Here is a 15,178-nt window from a genome sequence, read left to right as displayed (position 1 = left end):
CTGAAGGTTGGTAGAGTGATAGTGTCCTGTAACTCTGAAGGTTGGTAGAGTGATAGTGTCCCGTAACTCTGAAGGTTGGTAGAGTTATAGTGTCCTGTAACTCTGAAGGTTGGTAGAGTTATAGTGTCCTGTAACTCTGAAGGTTGGTAGAGTTATAGTGTCCTGTAACTCTGAAGGTTGGTAGAGTGATAGTGTCCTGTAACTCTGAAGGTTGGTAGAGTTATAGTGTCCTGTAACTCTGAAGGTTGGTAGAGTTATAGTGTCATGTAACTCTGAAGGTTGGTAGAGTGATAGTGTCCTGTAACTCTGAAGGTTGGTAGAGTGATAGTGTCCTGTAACTCTGAAGGTTGGTAGAGTGATAGTGTCCTGTAACTCTGAAGGTTGGTAGAGTGATAGTGTCCCGTAACTCTGAAGGTTGGTAGAGTTATAGTGTCCTGTAACTCTGAAGGTTGGTAGAGTTATAGTGTCCTGTAACTCTGAAGGTTGGTAGAGTGATAGTGTCATGTAACTCTGAAGGTTGGTAGAGTGATGTAACTCTGAAGGTTGGTAGAGTGATGTAACTCTGAAGGTTGGTAGAGTGATGTAACTCTGAAGGTTGGTAGAGTGATGTAACTCTGAAGGTTGGTAGAGTTATAGTGTCCTGTAACTCTGAAGGTTGGTAGAGTGATGTAACTCTGAAGGTTGGTAGAGTTATAGTGTCCTGTAACTCTGAAGGTTGGGAGAGTGATAGTGTCCTGTAACTCTGAAGGCTGGTAGAGTTATAGTGTCATATAACTCTGAAGGTTGGTAGAGTTATAGTGTCCTGTAACTCTGAAGGCTGGTAGAGTTATAGTGTCCTGTAACTCTGAAGGTTGGTAGAGTTATAGTGTCCTGTAATTATGAAGGTTGGTAGAGTTATAGTGTCCTGTAACTCTGAAGGTTGGTAGAGTGATAGTGTCATGTAACTCTGAAGGTTGGTAGAGTGATGTAACTCTGAAGGTTGGTAGAGTGATGTAACTCTGAAGGTTGGTAGAGTGATGTAACTCTGAAGGTTGGTAGAGTGATGTAACTCTGAAGGTTGGTAGAGTGATGTAACTCTGAAGGTTGGTAGAGTTATAGTGTCCTGTAACTCTGAAGGTTGGTAGAGTGATGTAACTCTGAAGGTTGGTAGAGTGATGTAACTCTGAAGGTTGGTAGACTTATAGTGTCCTGTAACTCTGAAGGTTGGTAGAGTGATGTAACTCTGAAGGTTGGTAGAGTTATAGTGTCCTGTAACTCTGAAGGTTGGTAGAGTGATAGTGTCCTGTAACTCTGAAGGTTGGTAGAGTGATAGTGTCCTGTAACTCTGAAGGTTGGTAGAGTGATAGTGTCCCGTAACTCTGAAGGTTGGTAGAGTTATAGTGTCCTGTAACTCTGAAGGTTGGTAGAGTTATAGTGTCCTGTAACTCTGAAGGTTGGTAGAGTGATAGTGTCCTGTAACTCTGAAGGTTGGTAGAGTTATAGTGTCCTGTATCTCTGAAGGTTGGTAGAGTGATGTAACTCCGAAGGTTGGTAGAGTGATAGTGTCCTGTAACTCTGAAGGTTGGTAGAGTTATAGTGTCCTGTAACTCTGAAGGTTGGTAGAGTTATAGTGTCCTGTAACTCTGAAGGTTGGTAGAGTGATAGTGTCCTGTAACTCTGAAGGTTGGTAGAGTTATAGTGTCCTGTAACTCTGAAGGTTGGTAGAGTGATAGTGTCCTGTAACTCTGATGGTTGGTAGAGTGATAGTGTCCTGTAACTCTGAAGGTTGGTAGAGTTATAGTGTCCTGTAACTCTGAAGGTTGGTAGAGTTATAGTGTCCTGTAACTCTGAAGGTTGGTAGAGTGATAGTGTCATGTAACTCTAAAGGTTGGTAGAGTGATAGTGTCCTGTAACTCTGAAGGTTGGTAGAGTGATAGTGTCCTGTAACTCTGAAGGCTGGTAGAGTTATAGTGTCCTGTAACTCTGAAGGTTGGTAGAGTGATAGTGTCCTGTAACTGTGAAGGTTGGTAGAGTGATAGTGTCCTGTAACTCTGAAGGTTGGTAGAGTGATAGTGTCCTGTAACTCTGAAGGTTGGTAGAGTGATAGTGTCATGTAACTCTGAAGGTTGGTAGAGTTATAGTGTCATGAAACTCTGAAGGTTGGGAGGGTGATAGTGTCCTGTAACTCCGAAGGTTGGTAGAGTTATAGTGTCATGTAACTCTGAAGGTTGGTAGAGTGATAGTGTCATGTAACTCTGAAGGTTGGTAGTGTCCTGTAACTCTGAAAGCTGGTAGAGTGATAGTGTCCTGTAACTCTGAAGGTTGGTAGAGTGATAGTGTCATGTAACTCTGAAGGTTGGTAGAGTTATAGTGTCCTGTAACTCTGAAGGCTGGTAGAGTTATAGTGTCCTGTAACTCTGAAGGTTGGTAGAGTTATAGTGTCCTGTAACGCTGAAGGCTGGTTGAGTTATAGTGTCCTGTAACTCTGAAGGTTGGTAGAGTGATAGTGTCATGTAACTCTGAAGGTTGGTAGAGTGATAGTGTCCTGTAACTCTGAAGGTTGGTAGAGTTATAGTGTCCTGTAACTCTGAAGGTTGGTAGAGTTATAGTGTCCTGTAACGCTGAAGGCTGGTTGAGTTATAGTGTCCTGTAACTCTGAAGGTTGGTAGAGTGATAGTGTCATGTAACTCTGAAGGTTGGTAGAGTGATAGTGTCCTGTAACTCTGAAGGTTGGTAGAGTGATAGTGTCCTGTAACTCTGAAGGTTGGTAGAGTGATAGTGTCCTGTAACTCTGAAGGTTGGTAGAGTGATAGTGTCCCGTAACTCTGAAGGTTGGTAGAGTTATAGTGTCCTGTATCTCTGAAGGTTGGTAGAGTTATAGTTTCCTGTAACTCTGAAGGTTGGTAGAGTGATAGTGTCCTGTAACTCTGAAGGTTGGTAGAGTGATGTAACTCTGAAGGTTGGTAGAGTGATAGTGTCCTGTAACTCTGAAGGTTGGTAGAGTGATAGTGTCCTGTAACTCTGAAGGTTGGTAGAGTGATAGTGTCCTGTAACTCTGAAGGTTGGTAGAGTTATAGTGTCCTGTAACTCTGAAGGTTGGTAGAGTGATAGTGTCCTGTAACTCTGAAGGTTGGTAGAGTGATAGTGTCCCGTAACTCTGAAGGTTGGTAGAGTTATAGTGTCCTGTAACTGAAGGTTGGTAGAGTTATAGTGTCCTGTAACTCTGAAGGTTGGTAGAGTGATGTAACTCTGAAGGTTGGTAGAGTGATAGTGTCCTGTAACTCTGAAGGTTGGTAGAGTTATAGTGTCCTGTAACTCTGAAGGTTGGTAGAGTTATAGTGTCCTGTAACTCTGAAGGTTGGTAGAGTTATAGTGTCCTGTAACTCTGAAGGTTGGGAGAGTGATAGTGTCCTGTAACTCTGAAGGTTGGGAGAGTGATAGTGTCCTGTAACTCTGATGGTTGGTAGAGTTATATTGTCCTGTAACTCTGAAGGTTGATAAGTTATAGTGTCATGTAACTCTGAAGGTTGGTAGAGTGAATTGGTAGGTGAATTGGAGCTGTGTGTGTGTGTGTGTGTGTGTGCGCGCTTCTGGAAGGTTCTCCATCTCCACAGAGGAACTCTGGTGTTTTATCAGGGTGACCATCAGGTTCTAGTTCACCTCCCTGACCAAGGCCCTTCTTGCTCAGTTTGGCCGGGCGGCCAGCTCTTGGAAGAGTCTTGGTGGTTCCAAACTTCTTCCATTTCAGAATGATGGAGGCCACTGTGTTCTCAGAAACATTCAATGCTGCAGACATGTTTTGGTACCCTTCCCCAGATCTGTGCCTCGACACAATCCTGTCTCGGAGCTCTACGGACAATTCCTTCGAACTCATGGCTTGGTTGTTGCTCTGACCTTCTCTGTCATCTGTGGGACTTTATATAGACAGGTGTGTGCCTTTCCAAATCATGTCCAATCAATTGAATCTATCACCGGTGGACTCCAATCAAGTTGTAGAAACATCTCAAGAATGACCAATGGAAACAGGATGCACCTGAGCACAATTTCGAGTCGTATTGCAAAGAGTCTGAATACTAATGTAAATTAGGTATTTTTTTATTTTAAATTTTTAATACATTTGCAAACATTTCTTAAAACCTGTTTTCACTTTTTCATTATGGAGTATTGTGTGTAGATTGATGAGGGCAAAAAATAATTGAATGCATTTTAGAATAAGGCTGTAACGTAACAAAATTTGGAAAAGGTCAAGGGGTCTGAATACTTTCTGAATGCTCTGTATACTGTGGTGTCATTCCATAGGTAGACCTTGTTGTTCCATCAATAACAGAGAGTCCTCTCCTCTCCTCACAGACCTTGTTGTTCCATCAATAACAGAGAGTCCTCTCCTCTCCTCACAGACCTTGTTGTTCCATCAATAACAGAGAGTCCTCTCCTCTCCTCACAGACCTTGTTGTTCCATCAATAACAGAGAGTCCTCTCCTCTCCTCACAGACCTTGTTGTTCCATCAATAACAGAGAGTCCTCTCCTCTCCTCACAGACCTTGTTGTTCCATCAATAACAGAGAGTCCTCTCCTCTCCTCACAGACCTTGTTGTTCCATCAATAACAGAGAGTCCGCTCCTCTCCTCACAGACCTTGTTGTTCCATCAATAACAGAGAGTCCTCTCCTCTCCTCACAGACCTTGTTGTTCCATCAATAACAGAGAGTCCTCTCCTCTCCTCACACCTTGTTGTTCCATCAATAACAGAGAGTCCTCTCCTCTCCTCACAGACCTTGTTGTTCCATCAATAACAGAGAGAGTCCTCTCCTCTCCTCACAGACCTTGTTGTTCCATCAATAACAGAGAGAGTCCTCTCCTCTCCTCACAGACCTTGTTGTTCCATTAATAACAGAGAGTCCTCTCCTCTCCTCACAGACCTTGTTGTTCCATCAATAACAGAGAGTCCTCTCCTCTCCTCACAGACCTTGTTGTTCCATCAATAACAGAGAGAGCCCAGTCCTCTCCTCACAGACCTTGTTGTTCCATTAATAACAGAGAGTCCTCTCCTCTCCTCACAGACCTTGTTGTTCCATCAATAACAGAGAGAGCCCAGTCCTCTCCTCACAGACCTTGTTGTTCCATCAATAACAGAGAGAGTCCAGTCCTCTCCTCACAGACCTTGTTGTTCCATCAATAACAGAGAGAGCCCAGTCCTCTCCTCACAGACCTTGTTGTTCCATTAATAACAGAGAGAGTCCAGTCCTCTCCTCACAGACCTTGTTGTTCCATTAATAACAGAGAGTCCTCTCCTCTCCTCACAGACCTTGTTGTTCCATCAATAACAGAGAGAGCCCAGTCCTCTCCTCACAGACCTTGTTGTTCCATTAATAACAGAGAGTCCTCTCCTCTCCTCACAGACCTTGTTGTTCCATTAATAACAGAGAGTCCTCTCCTCTCCTCACAGACCTTGTTGTTCCATCAATAACAGAGAGAGTCCTCTCCTCTCCTCACAGACCTTGTTGTTCCATCAATAACAGAGAGTCCAGTCCTCTCCTCACAGACCTTGTTGTTCCATCAATAACAGAGAGAGCCCAGTCCTCTCCTCACAGACCTTGTTGTTCCATCAATAACAGAGAGAGTCCAGTCCTCTCCTCACAGACCTTGTTGTTCCATCAATAACAGAGAGTCCAGTCCTCTCCTCACAGACCTTGTTGTTCCATCAATAACAGAGAGTCCTCTCCTCTCCTCACAGACCTTGTTGTTCCATCAATAACAGAGTGTCCTCTCCTCTCCTCACAGACCTTGTTGTTCCATCAATAACAGAGAGTCCTCTCCTCTCCTCACAGACCTTGTTGTTCCATTAATAACAGAGAGTCCTCTCCTCTCCTCACAGACCTTGTTGTTCCATCAATAACAGAGAGTCCTCTCCTCTCCTCACAGACCTTGTTGTTCCATCAATAACAGAGAGTCCTCTCCTCTCCTCACAGACCTTGTTGTTCCATCAATAACAGAGAGTCCTCTCCTCTCCTCACAGACCTTGTTGTTCCATCAATAACAGAGAGTCCTCTCCTCTCCTCACAGACCTTGTTGTTCCATTAATAACAGAGAGTCCTCTCCTCTCCTCACAGACCTTGTTGTTCCATCAATAACAGAGAGTCCTCTCCTCTCCTCACAGACCTTGTTGTTCCATCAATAACAGAGAGAGTCCAGTCCTCTCCTCACAGACCTTGTTGTTCCATCAATAACAGAGAGAGCCCAGTCCTCTCCTCACAGACCTTGTTGTTCCATTAATAACAGAGAGAGCCCAGTCCTCTCCTCACAGACCTTGTTGTTCCATCAATAACAGAGAGTCCTCTCCTCTCCTCACAGACCTTGTTATTCCATCAATAACAGAGAGTCCTCTCCTCTCCTCACAGACCTTGTTGTTCCATCAATAACAGAGAGTCCTCTCCTCTCCTCACAGACCTTGTTGTTCCATTAATAACAGAGAGTCCTCTCCTCTCCTCACAGACCTTGTTGTTCCATTAATAACAGAGAGTCCTCTCCTCTCCTCACAGACCTTGTTGTTCCATCAATAACAGAGAGTCCTCTCCTCTCCTCACAGACCTTGTTGTTCCATTAATAACAGAGAGTCCTCTCCTCTCCTCACAGACCTTGTTGTTCCATTAATAACAGAGAGAGTCCTCTCCTCTCCTCACAGACCTTGTTGTTCCATCAATAACAGAGAGAGCCCAGTCCTCTCCTCACAGACCTTGTTGTTCCATCAATAACAGAGAGTCCTCTCCTCTCCTCACAGACCTTGTTGTTCCATCAATAACAGAGAGAGTCCAGTCCTCTCCTCACAGACCTTGTTGTTCCATCAATAACAGAGAGTCCTCTCCTCTCCTCACAGACCTTGTTGTTCCATCAATAACAGAGAGAGTCCTCTCCTCTCCTCACAGACCTTGTTGTTCCATCAATAACAGAGAGAGTCCAGTCCTCTCCTCACAGACCTTGTTGTTCCATCAATAACAGAGAGTCCTCTCCTCTCCTCACAGACCTTGTTGTTCCATCAATAACAGAGAGTCCTCTCCTCTCCTCACAGACCTTGTTGTTCCATCAATAACAGAGAGTCCAGTCCTCTCCTCACAGACCTTGTTGTTCCATCAATAACAGAGAGTCCTCTCCTCTCCTCACAGACCTTGTTGTTCCATCAATAACAGAGAGTCCTCTCCTCTCCTCACACCTTGTTGTTCCATCAATAACAGAGAGTCCTCTCCTCTCCTCACAGACCTTGTTGTTCCATCAATAACAGAGAGAGTCCTCTCCTCTCCTCACAGACCTTGTTGTTCCATCAATAACAGAGAGAGTCCTCTCCCCTCCTCACAGACCTTGTTGTTCCATCAATAACAGAGAGAGCCCAGTCCTCTCCTCACAGACCTTGTTGTTCCATTAATAACAGAGAGTCCTCTCCCCTCCTCACAGACCTTGTTGTTCCATCAATAACAGAGAGTCCTCTCCTCTCCTCACAGACCTTGTTGTTCCATCAATAACAGAGAGAGCCCAGTCCTCTCCTCACAGACCTTGTTGTTCCATTAATAACAGAGAGTCCTCTCCTCTCCTCACAGACCTTGTTGTTCCATCAATAACAGAGAGAGCCCAGTCCTCTCCTCACAGACCTTGTTGTTCCATCAATAACAGAGAGAGTCCAGTCCTCTCCTCACAGACCTTGTTGTTCCATCAATAACAGAGAGAGCCCAGTCCTCTCCTCACAGACCTTGTTGTTCCATTAATAACAGAGAGAGTCCAGTCCTCTCCTCACAGACCTTGTTGTTCCATTAATAACAGAGAGTCCTCTCCTCTCCTCACAGACCTTGTTGTTCCATCAATAACAGAGAGAGCCCAGTCCTCTCCTCACAGACCTTGTTGTTCCATTAATAACAGAGAGTCCTCTCCTCTCCTCACAGACCTTGTTGTTCCATTAATAACAGAGAGTCCTCTCCTCTCCTCACAGACCTTGTTGTTCCATCAATAACAGAGAGAGTCCTCTCCTCTCCTCACAGACCTTGTTGTTCCATCAATAACAGAGAGTCCAGTCCTCTCCTCACAGACCTTGTTGTTCCATCAATAACAGAGAGAGCCCAGTCCTCTCCTCACAGACCTTGTTGTTCCATCAATAACAGAGAGAGTCCAGTCCTCTCCTCACAGACCTTGTTGTTCCATCAATAACAGAGAGTCCAGTCCTCTCCTCACAGACCTTGTTGTTCCATCAATAACAGAGAGTCCTCTCCTCTCCTCACAGACCTTGTTGTTCCATCAATAACAGAGAGTCCTCTCCTCTCCTCACAGACCTTGTTGTTCCATCAATAACAGAGAGTCCTCTCCTCTCCTCACAGACCTTGTTGTTCCATTAATAACAGAGAGTCCTCTCCTCTCCTCACAGACCTTGTTGTTCCATCAATAACAGAGAGTCCTCTCCTCTCCTCACAGACCTTGTTGTTCCATCAATAACAGAGAGTCCTCTCCTCTCCTCACAGACCTTGTTGTTCCATCAATAACAGAGAGTCCTCTCCTCTCCTCACAGACCTTGTTGTTCCATCAATAACAGAGAGTCCTCTCCTCTCCTCACAGACCTTGTTGTTCCATTAATAACAGAGAGTCCTCTCCTCTCCTCACAGACCTTGTTGTTCCATCAATAACAGAGAGTCCTCTCCTCTCCTCACAGACCTTGTTGTTCCATCAATAACAGAGAGAGTCCAGTCCTCTCCTCACAGACCTTGTTGTTCCATCAATAACAGAGAGAGCCCAGTCCTCTCCTCACAGACCTTGTTGTTCCATTAATAACAGAGAGAGCCCAGTCCTCTCCTCACAGACCTTGTTGTTCCATCAATAACAGAGAGTCCTCTCCTCTCCTCACAGACCTTGTTATTCCATCAATAACAGAGAGTCCTCTCCTCTCCTCACAGACCTTGTTGTTCCATCAATAACAGAGAGTCCTCTCCTCTCCTCACAGACCTTGTTGTTCCATTAATAACAGAGAGTCCTCTCCTCTCCTCACAGACCTTGTTGTTCCATTAATAACAGAGAGTCCTCTCCTCTCCTCACAGACCTTGTTGTTCCATCAATAACAGAGAGTCCTCTCCTCTCCTCACAGACCTTGTTGTTCCATTAATAACAGAGAGTCCTCTCCTCTCCTCACAGACCTTGTTGTTCCATTAATAACAGAGAGAGTCCTCTCCTCTCCTCACAGACCTTGTTGTTCCATCAATAACAGAGAGAGCCCAGTCCTCTCCTCACAGACCTTGTTGTTCCATCAATAACAGAGAGTCCTCTCCTCTCCTCACAGACCTTGTTGTTCCATCAATAACAGAGAGAGTCCAGTCCTCTCCTCACAGACCTTGTTGTTCCATCAATAACAGAGAGTCCTCTCCTCTCCTCACAGACCTTGTTGTTCCATCAATAACAGAGAGAGTCCTCTCCTCTCCTCACAGACCTTGTTGTTCCATCAATAACAGAGAGAGTCCAGTCCTCTCCTCACAGACCTTGTTGTTCCATCAATAACAGAGAGTCCTCTCCTCTCCTAACAGACCTTGTTGTTCCATCAATAACAGAGAGTCCTCTCCTCTCCTCACAGACCTTGTTGTTCCATCAATAACAGAGAGTCCAGTCCTCTCCTCACAGACCTTGTTGTTCCATCAATAACAGAGAGTCCTCTCCTCTCCTCACAGACCTTGTTGTTCCATCAATAACAGAGAGAGTCCAGTCCTCTCCTCACAGACCTTGTTGTTCCATCAATAACAGAGAGTCCTCTCCTCTCCTCACAGACCTTGTTGTTCCATCAATAACAGAGAGTCCTCTCCTCTCCTCACAGACCTTGTTGTTCCATTAATAACAGAGAGTCCTCTCCTCTCCTCACAGACCTTGTTGTTCCATCAATAACAGAGAGTCCTCTCCTCTCCTCACAGACCTTGTTGTTCCATCAATAACAGAGAGAGTCCAGTCCTCTCCTCACAGACCTTGTTGTTCCATCAATAACAGAGAGAGCCCAGTCCTCTCCTCACAGACCTTGTTGTTCCATTAATAACAGAGAGAGCCCAGTCCTCTCCTCACAGACCTTGTTGTTCCATCAATAACAGAGAGTCCTCTCCTCTCCTCACAGACCTTGTTATTCCATCAATAACAGAGAGTCCTCTCCTCTCCTCACAGACCTTGTTGTTCCATCAATAACAGAGAGTCCTCTCCTCTCCTCACAGACCTTGTTATTCCATCAATAACAGAGAGTCCTCTCCTCTCCTCACAGACCTTGTTGTTCCATCAATAACAGAGAGTCCTCTCCTCTCCTCACAGACCTTGTTGTTCCATTAATAACAGAGAGTCCTCTCCTCTCCTCACAGACCTTGTTGTTCCATTAATAACAGAGAGTCCTCTCCTCTCCTCACAGACCTTGTTGTTCCATCAATAACAGAGAGTCCTCTCCTCTCCTCACAGACCTTGTTGTTCCATTAATAACAGAGAGTCCTCTCCTCTCCTCACAGACCTTGTTGTTCCATTAATAACAGAGAGAGTCCTCTCCTCTCCTCACAGACCTTGTTGTTCCATCAATAACAGAGAGTCCAGTCCTCTCCTCACAGACCTTGTTGTTCCATCAATAACAGAGAGTCCAGTCCTCTCCTCACAGACCTTGTTGTTCCATCAATAACAGAGAGTCCTCTCCTCTCCTCACAGACCTTGTTGTTCCATCAAAAACAGAGAGTCCTCTCCTCTCCTCACAGACCTTGTTGTTCCATCAATAACAGAGAGTCCTCTCCTCTCCTCACAGACCTTGTTGTTCCATTAATAACAGAGAGTCCTCTCCTCTCCTCACAGACCTTGTTGTTCCATCAATAACAGAGAGTCCTCTCCTCTCCTCACAGACCTTGTTGTTCCATCAATAACAGAGAGAGTCCAGTCCTCTCCTCACAGACCTTGTTGTTCCATCAATAACAGAGAGAGCCCAGTCCTCTCCTCACAGACCTTGTTGTTCCATTAATAACAGAGAGAGCCCAGTCCTCTCCTCACAGACCTTGTTGTTCCATCAATAACAGAGAGTCCTCTCCTCTCCTCACAGACCTTGTTATTCCATCAATAACAGAGAGTCCTCTCCTCTCCTCACAGACCTTGTTGTTCCATCAATAACAGAGAGTCCTCTCCTCTCCTCACAGACCTTGTTGTTCCATTAATAACAGAGAGTCCTCTCCTCTCCTCACAGAACTTGTTGTTCCATTAATAACAGAGAGTCCTCTCCTCTCCTCACAGACCTTGTTGTTCCATCAATAACAGAGAGTCCTCTCCTCTCCTCACAGACCTTGTTGTTCCATTAATAACAGAGAGTCCTCTCCTCTCCTCACAGACCTTGTTGTTCCATTAATAACAGAGAGTCCTCTCCTCTCCTCACAGACCTTGTTGTTCCATCAATAACAGAGAGAGTCCAGTCTTCTCCTCACAGACCTTGTTGTTCCATCAATAACAGAGAGTCCTCTCCTCTCCTCACAGACCTTGTTGTTCCATCAATAACAGAGAGTCCTCTCCTCTCCTCACAGACCTTGTTGTTCCATCAATAACAGAGAGTCCTCTCCTCTCCTCACAGACCTTGTTGTTCCATCAATAACAGAGAGTCCTCTCCTCTCCTCACAGACCTTGTTGTTCCATCAATAACAGAGAGTCCTCTCCTCTCCTCACAGACCTTGTTGTTCCATCAATAACAGAGAGAGTCCAGTCCTCTCCTCACAGACCTTGTTGTTCCATCAATAACAGAGAGAGCCCAGTCCTCTCCTCACAGACCTTGTTGTTCCATTAATAACAGAGAGTCCTCTCCTCTCCTCACAGACCTTGTTGTTCCATCAATAACAGAGAGTCCTCTCCTCTCCTCACAGACCTTGTTGTTCCATCAATAACAGAGAGAGTCCAGTCCTCTCCTCACAGACCTTGTTGTTCCATCAATAACAGAGAGTCCTCTCCTCTCCTCACAGACCTTGTTGTTCCATCAATAACAGAGAGTCCTCTCCTCTCCTCACAGACCTTGTTGTTCCATCAATAACAGAGAGTCCTCTCCTCTCCTCACAGACCTTGTTGTTCCATCAATAACAGAGAGTCCTCTCCTCTCCTCACAGACCTTGTTGTTCCATCAATAACAGAGAGAGTCCAGTCCTCTCCTCACAGACCTTGTTGTTCCATTAATAACAGAGAGAGCCCAGTCCTCTCCTCACAGACCTTGTTGTTCCATTAATAACAGAGAGAGTCCAGTCCTCTCCTCACAGACCTTGTTGTTCCATCAATAACAGAGAGTCCTCTCCTCTCCTCACAGACCTTGTTGTTCCATCAATAACAGAGAGTCCTCTCCTCTCCTCACAGACCTTGTTGTTCCATTAATAACAGAGAGAGTCCAGTCCTCTCCTCACAGACCTTGTTGTTCCATCAATAACAGAGAGTCCTCTCCTCTCCTCACAGACCTTGTTGTTCCATCAATAACAGAGAGTCCTCTCCTCTCCTCACAGACCTTGTTGTTCCATCAATAACAGAGAGAGTCCAGTCCTCTCCTCACAGACCTTGTTGTTCCATCAATAACAGAGAGTCCTCTCCTCTCCTCACAGACCTTGTTGTTCCATCAATAACAGAGAGAGCCCAGTCCTCTCCTCACAGACCTTGTTGTTCCATTAATAACAGAGAGAGTCCAGTCCTCTCCTCACAGACCTTGTTGTTCCATCAATAACAGAGAGTCCTCTCCTCTCCTCACAGACCTTGTTGTTCCATCAATAACAGAGAGTCCTCTCCTCTCCTCACAGACCTTGTTGTTCCATCAATAACAGAGAGTCCTCTCCTCTCCTCACAGACCTTGTTGTTCCATCAATAACAGAGAGAGTCCAGTCCTCTCCTCACAGACCTTGTTGTTCCATCAATAACAGAGAGTCCTCTCCTCTCCTCACAGACCTTGTTGTTCCATCAATAACAGAGAGTCCTCTCCTCTCCTCACAGACCTTGTTGTTCCATCAATAACAGAGAGTCCTCTCCTCTCCTCACAGACCTTGTTGTTCCATCAATAACAGAGAGTCCTCTCCTCTCCTCACAGACCTTGTTGTTCCATCAATAACAGAGAGTCCTCTCCTCTCCTCACAGACCTTGTTGTTCCATCAATAACAGAGAGTCCTCTCCTCTCCTCACAGACCTTGTTGTTCCATCAATAACAGAGAGTCCTCTCCTCTCCTCACAGACCTTGTTGTTCCATCAATAACAGAGAGTCCTCTCCTCTCCTCACAGACCTTGTTGTTCCATCAATAACAGAGAGTCCTCTCCTCTCCTCACAGACCTTGTTGTTCCATCAATAACAGAGAGTCCTCTCCTCTCCTCACAGACCTTGTTGTTCCATTAATAACAGAGAGAGTCCAGTCCTCTCCTCACAGACCTTGTTTTTCCATTAATCATTAACATTGATCATTAACCTTAATCATTAACATGAATCATTAACATGAATCATTATCCTTAATCATTAACATGAATCATTAACCTTAATCATTAACATGCATCATTTACATGAATCATTTACACGAATCATTAACATGAATCATTAACATGAATCATTAACCTTAATCATTAACATGAATCATTAACCGTAATCATTAATGTGAATCGTTAACATGAATCATTAACATGAATCATTAACCTTAATCATTAACATTGATCATTAACCTTAATCGTTAACGTGAATCATTAACATGAATCATTATCCTTAATCATTAACATGAATCATTAACGTGAGTCATGAACATGAATCATGAACAAGAATCATGAACAAGGATCATGGACAAGAATCATTAACATGAGTCATGAACATGAATCATTAACATTTATCAATACCATTAACCATTAGCGTTGGGGCGGCAGGTAGCCGCATGGTTATAGGCCACTAGGCTACTTGGGCCAGTAACCGAAAGGTTGCTAGATTGAATCCCCCGAGGTGACGAGGTAAAAATCTGTCGTTCTGCCCCCTGAACAACCCACAGTTAACCCACTCTTCCCCGGTAGGCCGTCATTGAAAATAAGAATTTGTTCTTATTAACTGACTTTAAAAAATTTATTAATTTAAAAAATGTAAAACATTAACAATGAATCATTAACCAATGACGTTACTCCCCGCTACATCTCAATATTAATTGCCTTGCGACTGTATTAATCTCGTTTTATACAAATACAATTAAATGAATCAGATACGGAGGCGTAATCTGCAGCTCAATCTTTATTACCACGGCGATTAATCCACGTTGATTACCTGGAATTTAATTAGCATATTGAGATGATATGAATAATAAACAATTATTCCCTCCTATATTGAACCAGTATTTGGGTTGTGGGATAATGACTAATGATATTTGTGTGTGTGTGTGTGTGTGTGTGTGTGTGTGTGTGTGTGTGTGTGTGTGTGTGTGTGTGTGTGTGTGTGTGTGTGTGTGTGTGTGTGTGTGTGTGTGTGTGTGTGTGTGTGTGTGTGTGTGTGTGTGTGTGATTGTACATGTATGTGCTTATGTGACACCGATGACACGTGTGTCCCTGTGTCCCTGTGTCCCTGTGTCCCTGTGTCCCTGTGTCCCTGTGTCCCAGCACTGATAACATAGAGGAGAGGGTGGACGTGTGTCTGAAATTAGATTAACAATTCACGAAAAAAAAGTCCAATCAGAAATCAGGCATAGTTAATCCCATCCCATAATGATTGAATTAATTTCCATCATTGCAATAAAGAAAGTTCTAATCCCCCAGACTCGCAGACGGACCCGCTACATGTCCCATCCCAGGATGCTTTGCAACACATATGGAAGTGACATTCAGAACAGTGAGTGTGTGTATGTGTGTGTGTATGTGTGTGTGTGTGTTTGGGTGTATATCCGTGTGTCAGAAATGAGAGACGTAGAGGACAGGGTTTAGACTGCACTCCTGTTGTCATACCGACTGTAACCATGGAACTAAATCCTTTTTTGTGTCTGTTTTCTCCTTCCCTATCTCCTGGCTAATTTCTGCTCCCAAGTGGCTCAGTGGTCTATGGCACTGCATCTCAGTGCTTGAGGCGTCACTACAGACACCCTGGTTTGAATCCAGGCTGTATCACTTTCGGCTGTGATTGGGAGTCTCATAGGGCGTCCCAGTGTAATCCGGGTTTGGCTGTTGTAGGTCGTCATTATAAATAAGAATTTGTTCTTAACTGACTTTCCTAG

The 15,178-nt window shown here is 44.5% G+C and overlaps 1 protein-coding gene across 1 annotated transcript in view; it reads left to right on the top strand.

Annotated features, from left to right (window-relative positions):
- LOC139580304 (serine palmitoyltransferase 2-like) overlaps positions 1-14,576 on the top strand; it is a 176,624-nt gene extending 162,048 nt beyond the window's left edge. The window contains exon 9 of the mRNA XM_071408843.1: positions 14,571-14,576. Within this exon, the coding sequence (XP_071264944.1) occupies positions 14,571-14,576 (6 nt within the window). The remainder of the gene's footprint in view (positions 1-14,570) is intronic.
- Positions 14,577-15,178: the final 602 nt, after the last annotated feature.

This window comes from Salvelinus alpinus, chromosome 7 (assembly GCF_045679555.1).
Source record: "Salvelinus alpinus chromosome 7, SLU_Salpinus.1, whole genome shotgun sequence".
Taxonomy (NCBI): Eukaryota; Metazoa; Chordata; class Actinopteri; order Salmoniformes; family Salmonidae; genus Salvelinus; species Salvelinus alpinus.
The sequence above is the reverse complement of the archived record's forward strand: the minus strand, read 5'-3'. Positions and strand labels throughout refer to the sequence as shown.